General features: G+C 43.0%; 1 protein-coding gene and 2 pseudogenes across 2 annotated transcripts; 1 reads left to right on the top strand and 2 right to left on the bottom strand.

Annotated features, from left to right (window-relative positions):
- Window positions 1–876: 876 nt before the first annotated feature.
- NEURL3 (neuralized E3 ubiquitin protein ligase 3) lies at window positions 877–10,918 on the bottom strand. 2 transcript variants are annotated; one of them, XR_014473207.1, is made up of 5 exons: window positions 10,832–10,918; window positions 5,035–5,502; window positions 4,712–4,762; window positions 2,348–3,465; window positions 877–2,275 (listed from the first exon to the last, which is right to left on the bottom strand). XR_014473207.1 is itself a non-coding variant. In XM_083179806.1 (4 exons), the coding sequence occupies exons 1-4, from the start codon at window positions 10,860–10,862 to the stop codon at window positions 3,122–3,124; spliced, it is 894 nt and encodes a 297-aa protein (XP_083035932.1). In that variant the 5' UTR covers window positions 10,863–10,918; the 3' UTR covers window positions 877–3,121. The 2 variants fall into 2 exon arrangements, 1 of the variants encoding a protein (XP_083035932.1); XM_083179806.1 differs by having other exon boundaries at window positions 877–3,465.
- Window positions 10,919–11,756: 838 nt separating this feature from the next.
- Window positions 11,757–11,876, bottom strand: LOC146076124 (5S ribosomal RNA; annotated as a pseudogene).
- Window positions 11,877–12,364: 488 nt separating this feature from the next.
- LOC146076125 (5S ribosomal RNA) lies at window positions 12,365–12,484 on the top strand (annotated as a pseudogene).
- The last annotated feature ends 6,223 nt before the right edge of the window (window positions 12,485–18,707 follow it).

The raw sequence follows: 18,707 nt of genomic DNA on the forward strand, positions 1-18,707 counted from the left end.
GTGCTCCCGGTCCCCACCCTACACCCTTCCCCCTCCACATCCCACACTGTGCTTCCCTTCCCCTCCACATCCCATACTGTGCTCCATGTCCCTATACCACACTCTGCTCCCCTTTCCCCACCACATCCCATACTGTGCTCCATGTCCCCATCCCACACTCTGCTCCCCTTTCCCCTCCACATCCCATGCTGTGCACCGTGTCCTCATTCCACACTCTGCTCCCTGTCCCCATGCTACACTCTGTTCCCCTTCCCTAATCCACATCCCACACTCTGCTCCCTGTCCTCATCCTACACTCTGCACCCCTTCCCTAATCCACATCCCACACTGCTACCTTTACCCATCCCACTCCATGTTCTCCTTCCCTATTCCACACTGCTCACTGCCCCCATCCCACACTCTGCTCCCCTTCCCCTCCACATCCCACACTGTGCTCCCAGTCCCCATCTCACACTGTGCTCCCTTCCCTTATCCACATCCCACACTGTGCTCCCTGTCCACCTGCCACACCCTTCTCCCCTTCACCTCCACATCCCACACTGTGCTCCTGGGTCCCCATCTCACACTGTGCTCCCTTCTCTTAGCCACATCACACACTGTGCTCCCTGTCCCCATCCCACACTCTGCTCCCCTTTCCCCTTCACATCCCACACTGTGCACCATGTCCTCATCCCACACTCTGCTCCCTGTCCCCATCCCCCACTCTGCTCCCCTTCCCTTATCCACATCCCACACTGTGCAGTGCAGCCAAATTAGCTAAACAAAATTATATTCCCAGCTACATTGGTTATATTTAATCCTAAAAATACCAACAAATGTATAAAAAAATATCTTTATTGGTCTGTTGTAAAAATGGCATATTATCACATATAAAAATATATATACACACACAAATATGTTATTCGACAAACCAGTAGAAATGTGATTATCTCCATACTGCTTAAAAAAATTAAAAAAAGATCACATTTAAAAAAATAGGGTACTTGTTTAGTTTCACGGCGGCAGCATGGCCGTGCGTCTGAGTCCCCTTGCGGGGCTCGCTTCGCTCGCCCACGCTACGCAAGTCCATCTATTTATTATATGTATCCTGTTCAACTTTATTTCCCTACTTTAGAACTACATCTCCTTCAGTTTTCTCTATGTGCAGCCAATACTTTTTGAACTGTGCGATTGGATGTGCATGGGAGCGCGCATCTCATCGCAAACACACCGTGTTTGGGCACCTTAACTCCTTTTGCCAGTCTTATTTTTAAATTTTAAAAACTAAATTCACACCTTTCATTGTTTGTCTGTAACTAAGCCTCCTGTCCCTGCTCTATATTCCACTACCTCTCTACCTGTCCATATGGATCTGTTTGAGGTTGTTCCTTGTATCCTTTATTTCCCTCTTTACTCTCTAACTTCCATCTACTTTTGTAATCTTCCTTATCCTTCTCTCTACCTTACCTTCCAACACCTTTCTTATCCTAATATCTCATCCACACAACTAACTTTCCTAATCATTCTATCTACATCTTACCACCATGTGCCTATACCTAATGCCTCGTACACACCAGAACGATGTAGAACATGAGCAGATCGTATGATCTGAATTCGATCCGATCTCGACCTGTACCCAGCTCAATAGTCGTTTTCAGATCCTACCTGCTGCAGGTAGGATCTGTGAAACGACCAAACGACCCGCTGGGCCACGCATTGAATCGGATCAGAAATGGCCCAAAACATGCCCAATTTACATACAATCGGGTGAGATTATATCTAAATTGGGTGTTTTGAGGCAAATCGTTCTGGTGTGTACCCTACATTACATTCATCTCTTTACGTTTTACCTGCCATCTCCTTTCTTATCATAATATTTAATTGATCCAGCTAACCTTCCTTGTTCTCCTCTCTACTCCTTCTCTTCCATACCATTACCTATCCTTATCTCTCATCTCTCCAGCTAACCTTCCTTGTTCTCTTCTCTACTCCTTCCCTTCCATACCATTACATATCCTTATCTCTCATCTATCCAGCTAGCCTTCCTCATCCTCCTCTCTACTCCTTCCCTTCCATACCATTACCTATCCTTATCTCTCATCTATCCAGCTAGCCTTCCTCATCCTCCTCTCTACTCCTTCCCTTCCATGCCGTTACCTATCCTTATCTCTCATCTATCCAGCTAGCCTTCCTCATCCTCCTCCTTCCCTTACATACCATTACCTATCCTTATCTCTCATCTTTCCAGCTAGCCTTCCTCGTCCTCCTCTCTACTCCTTCCCTTCCATACCATTACCTATCCTTACAGTATCTCTCATCCATCCAGCTAACCTTCCTCATCCTCCTCTCTTCTCCTTCCCTTCCATACCTATCCTTATCTCTCATCCATCCAGCTAACCTTCCTCATCCTCCTCTCTTCTCCTTCCCTTCCATGCCGTTACCTATCCTTATCTCTCATCCATCCAGCTAACCTTCCTCATCCTCCTCTGTACTCCTTCCCTTCCATGCCATTACCTATCCTTAGCTCTCATCCATCCAGCTAACCTTCCTCATCCTCCTCTGTACTCCTTCCCTTCCATACCATTACCTATCCTTATCTCTCATCCATCCAGCTAACCTTCCTCATCCTCCTCTGTACTCCTTCCCTTCCATACCATTACCTATCCTTATCTCTCATCCATCCAGCTAACCTTCCTCATCCTCCTCTCTACTCCTTCCCTTCCATGCCATTACCTATCCTTAGCTCTCATACATCCAACTAACCTTCCTCATCTTACCTTTGACATGTCTGTCTCTCACTCTTCTTGTACACCTTTTATTGTCCCCCAACTTTATATTAAACGTTGCTACCTGCAATATTTCCCTTGCCTACTTTTTATTCTGCTCTATTAATTTTCATTTTAGTTGATTGCAATGTTTTAAAAGAACCTTAATGAAAAAAGCCAGTATGTTTCTATGTGAGATAGCTGTCTTGTCTTACACAAATCACAGTTATAAATGATATGATAAATACAAGGTTGAAAGGGATAAATAGCAGTAGATATTGGCAAGCTTGGCTTATAACGTCCTTATCATCCAAAAAATCCATCCCGTGTCTCAACAGCAGCATCTGAGGAGTAGCAAGAGCAGAGGTAAGGTAAGGTCAGCTACCCTGGCTGGGGGTCAGAGGCCTTTCCCCAATGTCCTGTATGCTGAGGATATCTTGGCGGCATAATGGACAGATATTGCTTTGCCTCTGAATCTTCAGGATGCACGGCTTACAGAAGGAGCAGTGCCTGCAGGGTAACAGCAAAGTGTCCGCTAGCCTGTCCTGGCAGATCACACAGTTGGGCTCATCTTCTCGGAAGAGACGTAAGTTCATAGCCTCTGAATGGAGATCCAGTTTTGTGTATTCCTGCGTGTAGTAATCCCTGTATCGCGGTGACCGTGAAGGTGTGTCCTGTGCTGCGGACATGAAGTTGTTCCTTGTACCCAGCTTATGATCCACTGTAGAAGATGGAAATAAGAAACAGGTGAGAACTTTTGTTTTAGCCTATGGACAACCCCAAGCATATGCCTAGGGTTACCCTGGTCATTGGGTAACATAAAATTAGCCATACTTGGGGCAGATGTATTAAGCCTTAACAAGAGATAAATGCAAGGGTGATAAAGAGAGAGAAACATCCAGCCAATCACCTGCTAAATGCCATGTTACAGGCTGTGGTTGAAAAAAAGTCAGTAAGGAGCTGATTGGCTGGACGTTTATCTCTCTTTTTTATCACTCTTGCATTTATCTCTTGTTAAGGCTTCATACATCTGCCCCAGCGTTTGCTATTGACCTATTCATTTTCTTTTTAACTACATGGTCTTTACCAAGTACATATTTAAATATAATGGGACAAGGACATGTAATCTAAGAACCATATATAGGTAAGCAACAACTTTAGGTATAACCATAACAGAGCCTACGCACTGGGAGATTTTGCTGAGCAATCTGAGCGAGACAAGACCGCTCAGCACACACCACTGTGGGCTGAGCGATCTGTCAGGGCCATTGTTCTACGGTGAGAACACTGGCCCTGCCCAGCGATTTAACTAGATTTATCCAGCATGCCGGATATTAATCACTGGGAGATAGGGGAGCCTTGTAGGGGCATTTTCTAAGCAATCTAGTGAGATCGCTTAGAAAATACCCAGAAATCGACCCATGTGTAGGACCCATAAGAAATTAGATGGATGGATGCATAGATTGCAATGTAAACATCTTTATGTTTGATAAGTTACTTGAGTGAAAAAGATATAAAAGATCACAATGCATCTAATAAATGTAAAAAGAGACAGACTGAGCTGGCTAAATGAAATGCTGCACAGCAGCTACTGTACAAGGAGGGCAGTATAGCCAGTAAGAAAAAATGCAGATGTTATGATAATGGTGAAGGTGCGGTTCGGTCGTTTAAATCTGATTGTGACAGTGACCTAAAAATACAGGATATGTGATATAATAATTAATTGTCATAACTTATTAGCCTTCTAGATAGTTGATACTGTCAGTGGAAGCCATCATGTGACTCATACGCAGAATCATTCTGATGATGGGTTACACTGAGTATAAGAAGCTGTATGGATGATGTGCTGGAATTATACAGGGTGAAGCTGAGCAGGAAGAGGGTGTGATCCAGGAACAGGACAGGAAGGTTTGTGGACAGAGGCTCCATTCTAACCAATGAATTCACTAAGAACAACGTGAGCTGACCTTTGTTTTGGAGGCAGGAATATGAAGGGTCCACACACTGTGATCTGTGGTCTGGAAAAGAAAATCACATTAGAGACTCATAATTAAATATATATCTCTCTCTAGACATCCCATGCTGCATAACATAACTACGGGATTGCAGCTTGTTGCACACCAGCTGCTGTGGAACTACACATCCCAGCATGCACTGCCACAGTCTTCTGTTAGAGCATGGTAAAACTGTGCCATGGCATTCTGGGACATGGAGTTCCACAGCAGCTGGTGTGTCACACGTTGCTGACACCAGCCCTATACATGCCTAATGTTCTGGGTAGACTACTCACCCAGTAGCTGGACTGACTTTGTTTGACCATAGACATCTAACATGGCCCAGAGTTGTGTGTTCCTTGGTAATCCTGAGAACAGCAACTTGGGCAGCAAGTGCCCGATCACTTGATAGAATGCTTGTCCCTTTCTGTTCACCCAGAAGCATAGTTCTGTTCCTTCCTCGCACAGCTCCTCTGGAATTCCAATGGCCCAGAAACCGTCAGTTTTAACAAGGTTAGGGCAGGCGTAGGGTGGCAATGTGTTCCGATCAATGTCGCTGGGATTCACAGAGGTAAACCCCAGGCGCAGTGCGCCATACCATCGCTGTTCAATCTCTAGGACTTTTATCCGGACTTTTTCTTTGGCGTACAAGGGCCGATTTGAGAAGGCCAGCCCATTGTGAAAGCTGTGGATTCGTGTGGCCTGGTGGAGGCAGTTGTTCAAGGAGATATTCAAGCCTCTGCAATGGGGGTGGAAAGAGAGTCCTATGGATGGAAATCAGAAAATGCAAAGGTCAATAAAACAAAAATAATATGTTCAACACACTAGGGCCTTTATTCAGATCTGATCGCAGTACAAATTTGTTTGGAAAATGGGCAAAACCACGTGTACTGCAGGTGGGGCAGATGTAACATGTATAGAGAGAGTTAGATTTGTGTGAGTTGATTTGTTTCTGTGCAGGGTAAATACTGGCTGCATTATTTTTACACTGCAATTTAGATTTCAGTTTCAACACACCCCACCCAAATGTAACTCTCTCTGCACATGTTACATCTGCCCCATCTGCAGTGCACATGGTTTTGCCCATTTTCCAAACAAATTTGTACTGCAATCAGATCTGAATAAGGGCCTAGGTGTATAGTGTTATAATAATATGTTCAACACACTATAGTAGATTTACTAAAGCTTCTAAAACAGGCAAGTGGTGATGGTCCATAGCAACCAATCAGATTCTGTCTCACATTATTTTATAGAAAGCATAGACACAATCTGATTGGTCATTATAGGCAACGCCACCTGTTATTTGTTTTAAAAGCTTTAGTAAATTTACCCTTAAGTAGGAGTTATCAAACCTACTAAAGAGTGGAGAGGTTGCCCTTAGCAACCAATCAGCTTCTACAGTTTGTATTTATCAAGTAAAGTCTGACATGTTAAACTGGTTGGGTAATATGAGCAATGTCTCTGCTCTTAAAAAGGCTTGATAGGCCCCTCCCACTGCACTCCTTGTCAATACATCAGTGATGATATCATTTCAATTATGTCATTTGTATTATCAAGCACCCAAACACTGTATGCATGATGTACATTAATTCAATTAAAAATGAATTAATGGCAGTTACCGAACTGTACTATAACTATCAGGCTACACTAAAGCAGGAGGTCAAAATAACTTCATACACATTATTACATGATATCCAGGAATATATATGACTGCACTTTTGTGACCAAAATACTACATATAGGGGCCAATTCAGACCCACACGCTGGGCTGCAAATCTGCGGCCCAAGCGATTATCAAACGACGTGCATGCGCATGGTACGCTGCGTGCGCCAAGGCAGTGAGTGGAGGCTAGTCTTCGCTTGCTGCTCACAGGGTGATTGGGGGTGTGCCGATGGTGTTTTCTGCGCATTCCCCAGCCGTTGGGAGGGAGGGCAGTGTGCCATAGTTCACTCAGTGCTGCGAGCAAGGGGAAAATCATTAGATGGTGAATGATTTCCCCCCTGTGTGCATGGCTGCGTACAAGTGCGTAGCCTTGCACAGGGGTGAGGAAGTGTGTGTGTGTGTGTGTGTGTGTGTGTGTGTGTGTGGGGGGGATGTGCGTTCGGCAGGGTGGTAGCTACCTGCTCAGTGCCATAAAAATAGCCCCGCAGACCCCACGGTCAAGGGGAGGCGCTGAGTAAGTTTAGGCACCGGGGGGAAGGGGGGGTCTGCACGGGCTATTGATGCGCTGCACTGCTGCCAGGGCCCAGGCCCAACCTTTCCACTCGCTGCTGCCTCCTCTAGCATCCTTAATAACCGTCTGCTGTTATGGGGCGGACATTTTGTGAGGGTCGTTTTCATTAACTGAAGCCTGCCAGGAGGATAACCGGGACCGCAGAGAAGTAGATCTGCGGGTCCTAGCGTGGCAGAGCCAAGCAGAGGGGTAAGCAGATGGGTTGGGGGGGGGGGGGTTTGGCAGCGGGCTTTATTTTAAGGGGGGACGGGCTATATTATAGGGGCGGGGCAGCCAACATTTTTGGAGAGGGGGTGCCCAATGTATAGTTACGCCACTGCTACCTGCTTACTGGGCTCCGAACATTTGCAGCCCAGGCAGCAGGCCTGAATCGGTCCTATAGGTTCAGCATGAAACTGCCTCAAAATCTAAATCAGATGCATAGTTTATATATAGTCATAGGCGTGCGCAGCACATTTTATTAGGGGGTGCACCATCAAAGGAGTGTGCATAGCTCCACCTATTGGGTGTGTCTAACATCGCCAATCAAGCGTGTCTTCCATCATCTATTGGCACATGCTACAATATAAAAAGTCTCTAAGCCACACCAAAATCTCCTGCCTATTTCAGTTTTAATCTTCTAATTACTCTGTGTAACAGTACATGCAAATACAGTCATAAACATATATGATTGACGCAGGTATTTAGTGATATGACAATGGTCTAGATCACTTAACTATGCAAACACACATATAATTGATTGATGGGTGCTTCTTTAAATGGAATACACTTCTAAAAAGCAAAAGTCTTTGGTTAAGGGTATTGCTGGTATTGTTAGCAGCAGAGGTGTTCATAAGGGTAGGGTACAGCATTAGGGGGTGCCTGTGCACCCCTAACACTCAATGTGCGCACACCTATGTATATAGTAGCTTCACCTGTCCTGTGGCTACATTTACCAGATTAGCCATTAAAATGTGGTAGTTATTAAATATACATATTAAATGGGCCAAGTGATAAAATGGAGAGTGATTAACAACCAGCCAATAATCTCCTGTCTGACATTTTTCAAACACAGTCTGTGACATGGCAGGTAGGAGCTGATTGGCTGGCTGCTTATCACTCTCCATTTTATCACTTTTGAATCTTAGAGAATCTGGCCCAGAGACCTGTTAAGAGTTTGGGTGTTTGGGTGACGCCTCCAACTGTTACACATATGTGTATAGCATACATCTGAATTCACATTAATGCAGTACACAACATGCATGTCCATTGTGTTTGTTTCCAGTTTTAAAGGCTGGCAGGAGATTAAGCCCATGACTGCTGTCAGCAGCTTACATGAACAGGGGAAACACATAGGAAGTTAGAATGGTGTAATGGAATAAAATCCTTTACTTCTATCTGTGCTTGTTCTAATACGCAGACAAGTTCCTGACTAAAACACAGAATACTGGAACAAATGGAACCAGCTCCACTGGTGCCGTATAATGTACTACAGCCATACCTAGGTTGCGGTTAATGAATAATCTTTCCTCTGTTCGGTTCTACAAGACAGGTTATGATAAACTGCAGTAAAGCCATAATGTATGTCAATTTATTGCTTTATTTTTTAGGTGTGGAAACAAAGCTTGCATTCTGTGCTAGCTGTACAGTATATCCGGTCACGTTACACAGGTGTCCCTTATCTAAGCAATACTGTGACAATAAAAGTTACACATTAACCAGTTAGTACAGCTGCCAAATGACCAAACTCTACATAGTCACCATGCAATAGTGAGACTTATGGGGTAAATTTACTAAGTCGGGAATTCTATTTCAGATGGGATGTTGGTTTGGGCGCCCAATCAGAATCTACTTATTTATTTAGCACCTTCTACAAGAATAGATAATTGGCCGGATGCACTAAGCTACAAAAGTGATAAAATGGAGAGTGATAAACAATCAACCAATCAGCTCCTGCCTGACATTTTCAAACACAGTCTGTGACATGGTACTGTAGGTAGGAGCTGATTGGATGGTTGTTTATCACTCTCCATTTTATCACTTTTGCAGCTTAGTGCGTCTGGCCCATAATCTGATTGTTGCCAATAGCATCATCCCATCAGAAATAGAACTACCTTTACCCCTAATAACACATTGGGCTGCACTGTGCAGTCTTCTTATTGCATTGTAGTGACTCAGGTACATTTAATAAAGCTTCTAAAAATTATAAGAGGTGATTTTGCCCATAGCAACCAAATCAGATTCTGCCTGCCATTTACTAGAATGCAATTGAGAAATGATAGACAGAATCTGATTGGTTGCTATGGGCAACATCATCTTTTTTTATTTTTAGAAGTTTTAGTAAATATAGTTGATTTTATAAAGTGTGCCGAGCGCAGCGAGCCACAGAGCCCGAAGCGTGGCGAGCGCAGCGAGCACCGCGAGGGGACGTGGAATACATGTAAAGTAATCCTCGTCCGCGCGCCACGCTTCGGGCTCGGTGGTTCGCTGCGCTCGCCACACTATATATATTCATCTCCACGCCGACGTGGATAGTGGGGGAATGAAAAGGTCGGAGGACGCGTTCTGCCGCCGCTCGCCACGCTTCGGGGTGGCGTTAAGACTGGGGGTGACGCTAAACAATGGCATAGGTGCTTACAATTGTAAGCACCCATCCCATCTCATACTAAGCACACATCACATGTCATTGTAAGCACCCATCACATCTCATGGCATGGGTGCTTGTACAATGAAATATCGCATCGCATCTGGTGCACTGAGATCGCATGCGATATTTCATTGTATAAGCACTCCTGTGCACTTTATATGGACATTGCATCGCATCGCACACCACTATACATGCTGCACGATGCGATTTCACTACGAAGAATAGCCCATTACGCAAATTGCGTACTGGGCGCCCCTGCTAGGAAACAAGTACCCATACAGTATATACACATGGACTCCCATTGGGAACGGTAAAGTGAGCAGATTGCAGCTATAGCAGTGCAAGGCACCTGTACACTCGTGATGCAAGGGGGCGCAGTACACTATTTGGGCTCCACATGTCGACACCGACACGAAAAAAAACATGAACAATTCATATCGAACTTTTCACGTGTCAACCTTTTCTGGGTCCCACACCTGCGGGAACTATTAGCCTTATTCATGCTTGTAAATTGTAAGTAAAGGAAGAAAAAAGTAACTTTATGACTGGAACAAACCATGTTGCAAATTAAGGGGAGCAAATATTTGTTATTTTTATTTTCTGTGCAGATACAAGCTGCTTTTGCGTGTAGCCCACAAATGTTACCTTTATTTGTACACTGCAATTTAGATTTCGGGTTTCAACCCAACCCCCCCAAACCTAAATCGCTCTGCATGTTACATCTGCCCCACCTGCAGTGCAGCATTGTTTTTCCCAGTTGCTTGCTTTTTGCTGTACTTACTAATTATTATATGAATTAAGTCCTATAGTGTTATTCATTGCAAAATAACAAGCCTTTAGCAGTCCAGTTTTAATGTATTTGTATTTCACGTTTCCATAAAGGAGAATATTAAACACATCCTTTAACACAACATTTAGGAGCTGATTGGCTGGTACTTTACCTTCGTCAACTTTATCTCTCTCCAAAGCTTAGCACACAGACACCTTTATCTCTCTCCACTCTTTCATAAATCCCCCCCCCCTCAATATGAGAACAAAGTTAGCAAATCACCAGCGTTTGTTATTTCCTGTTTTTAAACAATCGTAGAGCACATTTTGCCTTATAAATGATATTATCCACTCAAACTTGTACAATAACAACTCAGTAAGTCGTGGGACATCACTGAATGCATTATAACCTCTGTGAGGGATAATGAAACACACACGCATAAGCTTTTGCAGCACAGTACTCACCTGGCTTTGCAGAGCTGCTGGATAGCCCCATGGTGTATTCTGTGGAAATATGACTATACTATACACAAACCCATGTGTGTGTGTTTATATCAGCCTTGTGCAGGGAGGGATTTAGGAACTGGGACATTCCCTTTTTTTTATCTTACAGTACACCCACTTTCATTTTCTCTTCTTTTTTCTTTCTTTCTTTTAACATGTTGGAAAACCCCTGATAAGGAAATGCAGAAGCTTTACACAGCAATCAGAGTTATGACTATATCAGAGGTATTATCATGTGACCTACAGCTAATGATATATGATCAGGGTTGTGCAACAAAATGATTGCAGTAGGCAATTGTTGTATATCTTTTATAAATGACAAGTACTGTCTTTATGGGCCTACACTCTGGCCCTCCAGCTGTTGTAAAACTACACATACCAGCATGCCTTGACATAGTTTTAGCATTTGAGTGTGGGTTTTCGTTTGCTCAAGAGAGGGCAAACATAAGACAGAAAAAGAGCTTTGTGGGCGCACTCTTGTATTTGTAAATGTGAAATTAATTTAAAACTTAACATTTATTTTGATCTTTTAGTATAGAGTAACCAAGGTTTTGAAAAATACTAATAGTAACAATAGTAGGGAAAAGAGAGTATAGGGGGTTAGAAAAGGGTACCAATTGTATGAAACATATAATACATAAAATGTTGTGTGATGGCACTTTTCACTTTTCACACCTTACTCTCCATTCAGCGCACTACGTCCTTATCATCATTGACATGTGGACAATGTGATTATGGGCGAAAATGAATGGTTTTAATCACCTACAGGTTTGAATCACCCGTAGGGATATAGATTACCCCAGCAACAGTAATTTTTGGTATTTTCACAGCTTGTATTGCTCATGCAGTAGGCGTGTCCAGTGCAATTATCTTAGGGATACCTCTATTAATACCACACCAGATGTTCTTCAGGGGTCCCCCACAAGAATACTATTCTGGCCCGTCACTGCTTAGCTTCCAAGTTCGGGAAGTGTTTGGGCAGTTCCAGTGAGGTATGGTGGTATTTTTTGAGGTTTTACTTCCCAAAATTAAAATTGCCTGGTTGACTGCGGATTAGAGCATTGATAGCTGACTGGATACCCAAATTGTGTGGCCACCAATGGACTTGCAGCTAAATATATATCTTCAAAAATTGCTGCAGTGATGACATAACAAAGGGAGAAAGGAAACATATAAGGAAGGGAGGGGAGGGGGGAGAAAATGGGAAGGGAGGATTGGAAAGGGTAAGTAGTAGCAATTAGTAATAAGTGAGGCAAAATTGCTACTACTTACCCTTTCCAATCCTCCCTTCCCATTTTCTCCCCCCGCCCCTCCCCTCCCCTCCTTATATGTTTCCTTTCTCCCTTTGTTATGTCATCACTGCAGCAATTTTTGAAGATATATATTTAGCTGCAAGTCCATTGGTGGCCACACAATTTGGGTATCCAGTCAGCTATCAATGCTCTAATCCGCAGTCAACCAGGCAATTTTAATTTTGGGAAGTAAAACCTCCAAAAATACCACCATACCTCACTGGAACTGCCCAAACACTTCCCGAACTTGGAAGCTAAGCAGTGACGGGCCAGAATAGTATTCTTGTGGGGGACCCCTGAAGAACATCTGGTGTGGTATTAATATAGAGGTATCCCTAAGATAATTGCACTGGACACGCCTACTGCATGAGCAATACAAGCTGTGAAAATACCAAAAACACTGTTGCTGGGGTAATTTATATCCCTACGGGTGATTTGAACCTGTAGGTGATAATTTAAAACCATTCATTTTCGCCCATAATCACATTGTCCACATGTCAATGACAGGGGCGAATTTAGGGGTAAGGCCACCCCTAGGCACAACATTTCTGTGCCCCCCCCCCCCCCCTATTTTAATGTAATCATATATGTATATACATTGTTATTTATATATTTCATTAAAATTTAAATGTAGCCCACCTTAATACCCGGAGGGAGGGAGGAACTTATTAGTACAGTGATTAGCACAGTGTCTCTGTCAGTCTCTCTCCGGCTCACACACTGTGACTGACTGAGCGCAGGGAGGATCTGCGCGCCGCTCAGCTCAGCTGCTGGATACACAGCAGCCAATAGACTGTGTGTGTGTAGAGTAGCCAATGGGCGGGAGCCGGCAGCAGTGAGCCTGAGCCATTTTTGGACACGGAGGGGGACCGTCGGACCCAGCCACTAAGCAGTGATGTAATGTGCATGGCAGAGTAGGTGGGCAGCGGGGGGTGACGAGCGGCGCTGCCGCCGACATATGATAATTCATGTCTGCGGCGGTGGCGCTCGTCACTCGGCGCTGCCCACCTGCTCTGCCATGCTGCTATTTAACAGAATGTCAGCCTGCCTGCCGCCCTTAATTGGTGCCGCCCTGAGGCCGGTGCCTCACGGGCCTAGGCACAAATCCGGCCCTGGTCAATGATGATAAGGACGTAGTGCGCTGAATGGAGAGTAAGGTGTGAAAAGTGAAAAGTGCCATCACACAACATTTTATGTATTATATGTTTCATACAATTGGTACCCTTTTCTAACCCCCTATACTCTCTTTTCCCTACTATTGTTACTATTAGTATTTTTTCAAAACCTTGAGTATTTTTCAAAACCTTGGTTACTCTATACTAAAAGATCGAAATAAATGTTAAGTTTTAAATTAATTTCACATTTACAAATACAAGAGTGCGCCCACAAAGCTCTTTTTCTGTCTTATGTTTGCCCTCTCTTGAGCAAACGAAAACCCACACTCAGTTGTTATACTGAAATCGTGGGCGCACCACCAATCAATGACTATTAGAATTCACACAATATAGTCCTCATGTTGGACATCTTAATGAACAAATAACTAATTATTAAACTCAATAACATTAATTTCCACTCATTTCCAGTCTATTCTGAACACCTCACAATATTGTTTTTAGGCCAAAAGGTAGCTGGATGACTATGATAAGCAACACAAGTGGGCCGCACAAACACTGCACTGATATGGCACACTTAGCATCACCCCTGGACTGATACAACACACTTAGCATCACCCCTGGACTGATACAACACACTTAGCATCACCCCTGGACTGATACAACACACTTAGCATCACCCCTGGACTGATACAACACACTTAGCATCACCCCTGGACTGATACAACACACTTAGCATCACCCCTGGACTAATACAGCACACTTGGTAGCACCCCATGAATTATACGGCAGACTTGGCTCACCCCTGGAATTATACGGCACACATGCGGGCACCTTTGGACTGATACGGGACACATGGGGGCACCCATGGCATTACACGGCACACATGCAGGCACCCCTGGACTGATACAGCACACTTGCAGCACCCCATGACTGATACAGCACACTTAGCAGCACCCCATGAATTATACAGAAGACTTGGCAGCAACCCATGAATTATATGACACACTTGGCTCACCCCAGGAATTATGCGACGCGATTTTTCCGACACGACCACCCCGATGGAAATCGGGGTGGCCGTGCTAGGAAACAAGTACCTTTTATTCTCCCACCACGCCTGTTGGCACATTTTTGGTCAAAAAAACAGTAAAAAAAAAAAAATGTCAACCTAATGACCCCGTCGACCTAATGACCCCATTGACCTAACCCATGTCGACCTTAAGTCATGTCAACCTAAATGCATGTTGACCTTAAGTCATGTCAGCCTAAATGCTTGTTGACCTAGTTGTGTCGACCTAATGCTTGTCGACCATCATGCTGGTGACCCAATGACCGTATCCCTTTAAAAGGTCAACAGTGAAAGGTTCGATAGTGTCTAGTTTAACCCTAAATTGTTGACATGCACAAGGTCCATATGTGAAAAGGGTTGACACAAATAAATAAAAAGGTCGACATGGAATTGGACGACGTGTGAAAATGTTGACATTAAATTATCGGGTGTAAATTTGTAGGTTTTAAGATATAAAACCCAAATTAGTGTACCACGTTCCTTCGCATGGCTCACTTCAGGCAAGATTACCTTTCCCCATCGTAGTCTGTGTGGATGGTATGGTCATGTGGATCAGTTAAACCCAGTGTTGAACTGGGGCAGGAAGCCACCCCCCCCCCCCCCCCCCTTGCAGAATGCATTGGTAGGAACCATGTTTAGAAGTGTGGCCAGTCTCCAGAGGAGGTGTTGCTAGCAACCTCATTGGATTACCTAACCATTAGTGATTGCATTGGCTGGGTCCCTTGATATATATTTATATAGTGAAACTGGCTTTTGTATGCACGATATTGTACCAGATTTATAACAGTAATGCACTGTAAAAAGAAACCACTGTCCTGTGGTATAAAGTAACATATGTATAATGTGTAATTCAAATACACAGTCTGGAATCTGATCCCTAGAGGAGGAGGAGGTGCGGTGGACCAGGTAATTAGTACCCGCTCCCCCTCCTCTCTGCGGCCATGCCCCTGTGGGCCAGTCAGGATGAACCTGTCGACTTTTTGTCCATGTCGACTATATTGTTTTGATCTTTTGACTGTTGCACTTAGAACTATATTGAGAATATTGACAATATGTTTTACTTATTCATTCAAAGGAAAGCAAAAGTACATTGCACAGTTCTGGTGATTTCTGAGAAATGAGTCTTCTGAAGGGAAACACAGATTCCCTTAAGCTCCTGTTTGCTTGCAGGGTGGTGATCGGAAACCTACACCCACTTCTGCATTCGCCTGCCCCCGGCTTAGTGACTCTCCTGTGGCAGGACAGCAGACAGGTGACCTTACAGATGCAGGTTTAATAAATAGGCGGTGACTGAAGTGGTCCATTTATCATTTAATATTTTTCGGCTAATTCCTCCAAAACACCCTTAGTTACAAATATTAAGTACTGCCAGCAGGTAAGATGTGGGGACGGAAGCAGGAATCTCTGATACCAGCTGCGATCTCTCCTGTCCTGCCCTCAGCAGCATCCAACATAGGTTTCTATGGGGGATGCGATGCTGGCTGATGTACCAATATCTGGCAGCATTGCCCCAGGTCCCGCAGCTACCTATAGCCTATGGGCTACTTTCCACACTACCAGCAGGTCAGCACTGACCACACATGCACAGAAATCCTGACTGAGCAGCTCCTTTCAGTGTTCCTGTCCATGCGTCTAGACGGGACATACATTAGGGCGGAGTGAAAAAACTGAAATTAAGAAATTCAAAATCGGCTAGTGTGGAAAAGTTGTGACTTGACCTGAATAAGAAACGTGCAAAAGCTTTTTGATCTGAGTCAACATCTTCTGTTCTGGCAAGAGGCCTGAAGTTTCACTTTTTAGGTGAAAATAACGAAAACTGTGAAGATGCTCCGATCTAGTTATAATTATGTCATGATGTTTAGAGTGGATTATTAATATACTTTTGCATAGTAAAAAACAGTACAAGCTTGTCCTAGTGCAAAGTGACTGACTTTGGCGGGAGAAAAAATCCCTAATAATTGACCCATTTTCATGGTGAATATTGTGTGTTTTCTCCTGAACGTGTTTGTTAATAGAAGCACAAATACCCTAAATGGAATTTCAGTGACACTGTGTGAAATATAACACTGCATAATGGCCCTTAATCAGACCTGATCCCAGTACAAATTTGTTCTCAAAATGGGCAAAAAAAATGCTGCATTGCAGGTGGGGCAGATGTAACGTGCTGAGAGAGTTACATTTGAGTGGGTGTGTTGAAACTGAAATCTAAATTGCAGTGTAAAAATAATGCAGCAGGTATTTACCCTGCACGGAAACAAAATAACTCACACAAATCTAAAGGTGGCCATACATCTACAGATCGATTGTCAGATTGGGCTGGTTGGAACAAATACCTGGTAATATCTGAATGACAGTTTTTGGCAGTTTTCCATCATTTCCAAGCAAATGGCCAACTGTCATTTGCTCTCATCCATTACCAGGATTTTGTTCCAACCAGCCCAATCTGACAATCGATCTGTAGATGTATGGCCAGCTTAACTCTCTCTCCACATTTTACATCTGCCCCACCTGCAGTGCAGCATTTTTAGCCCATTTTGAGAACAAATTTGTACTGCGATCAGGTCTGATTAAGAGCCATTGGGGGTTATTCTGATTCATTCGGAAAGGCACAATCACTCTTTACTGGACAAAACCATGTGCATTGCAGGTGGGGCAGATGTAACATGTGCAGAGAGAGTTGAGTGTTTTAATTTTTCTGTGTAGTGTAAATACTGGCTGCTTTATTGTTACATTGCAATATAGATATCAGTTTGAAGTACACCCCCACCCAAATCTAACTCTCTCTGCACATTACATCAGCCCCACCTGCAGTGCACATGGTTTTGTCCATTAGAGAGTGATTGTGACTTTCCGAGTGAATCAGAATAATCCCATTATGCAGCGTTATATTTCACACAGTGTCACTGAAATACATGAAATTTGATTTATGCTGCTTTCTTTGCAGTGCATATGCAAAGATAGACAATCATGTGTACATGAATAAGAAATAACTGTTGCAGTCTGTTATTGAAAAACAGTAACTGTTACAATAAGTATTATAAGTAACAGTGTAAACTGTCTATAATGTATCATTTTACATATCACTTCTGTTTATTGACAGAAAAACAGGTATGCATCCCTTATGCTGGGGACATGAAAGGGCTGCATTATGGTATATAGTTATGCCAAAGATAAGCCAGTATATTAACAGTTAAATACGTTAAAGTGCATTATGCTGTAATAAGTATTACTGATCAATCCTGCCTAGAAATGAACACAGTGTTTGGCATATATGTCCTGCTGGACACCACTCATAGAATGATTAACTTGATATTTTTGAATCAATGTTCTTGATTTAATTTTTCTAAACATTAGATGTATTTGTTTATTACATCATAATACACTTCAACATATTTAACTGTTAATATATTGGCTTCTCTTTGCATAATGATATGCTGTAATGCAGCCCTTTCATGTTCCCAGCATAGGGGATGTTTTTCAGACCAAAAAGAGGGGGGGGTGAACAATCGCACTGGCAGTATTTATAAGGTAACCCCTTGTTTCAATCAATATTCATAGACTTTATTATGTGGGGTGTGCTGTCACTTAAACAGTAATTTGAGCAATAACAAGGGAAGAGAAGAAAGACTGTTATGTACGTGACGCACTGTTAGGACAAGAAAAATTAATAAAATGTAACCTTTAATTGTTTATTTTAAGATTTGCGACATATAAAAACAATTGCCAAGGAGGCAAAGAGGAAGAAACAAAGTGTTTTTAAAAGAGGGGATATAGATCCTCTCAAATTGAACCCCAATGTCCTGTTCCCAGTGTAATTGCTAGATTAGGTGCGTGTTGCTGTATATCTTACAGTGTGTACCCACTCATGAAATGAACAAATCTGTTACAATTTTCACTTAATTAAGTTACTTTTGTTTAATATTAGTGTATAACACAGATTGCTCCCAAGGACTGTGCAGATAAATCTGTGTTATCTGCACAGTCCTTGGGAGCAATCTGTGTTATAAACTAATATTAAACAAAAGTAACTTAATTAAGTGAAAATTGTAACAGATTTGTTCATTTCATGAGTGGGTACACACTGTAAGATATACAGCAACACGCACCTAATCTAGCAATTACACTGGGAACAGGACATTGGGGTTCAATTTGAAAGGATCTATATCCCCTCTTTTAAAAACACTTTGTTTCTTCCTCTTTGCCTCCTTGGCAATTATTTTTATATGTCGCAAATCTTAAAATAAACAATTAAAGGTTACATTGTATTAATTTTTCTTGTCCTAACAGTGCATCACGTACATAACAGTCTTTCTTCTCTTCCCTTGTTGTTTTTCAGACCAATTCATGTTTAAAATAAACTGCCA

This window comes from Crinia signifera, chromosome 4 (assembly GCF_055691185.1).
Source record: "Crinia signifera chromosome 4, ASM5569118v1, whole genome shotgun sequence".
Classification (NCBI taxonomy): domain Eukaryota; kingdom Metazoa; phylum Chordata; class Amphibia; order Anura; family Myobatrachidae; genus Crinia; species Crinia signifera.

Bases quoted from the DNA above. Each gene is read 5' to 3' on its own strand.
- NEURL3 (XM_083179806.1), bottom strand. From the start codon at position 10,862: ATGGGGCTATCCAGCAGCTCTGCAAAGCCAG. The intron at 5,503-10,831 runs GTGAGTACTGTG...TTCCATCCATAG, and splicing joins CAGCAGCTCTGCAAAGCCAG to GACTCTCTTTCCACCCCCAT. The intron at 4,763-5,034 runs GTGAGTAGTCTA...TTTCTTTTCCAG, and splicing joins AAAGTCAGTCCAGCTACTGG to ACCACAGATCACAGTGTGTG.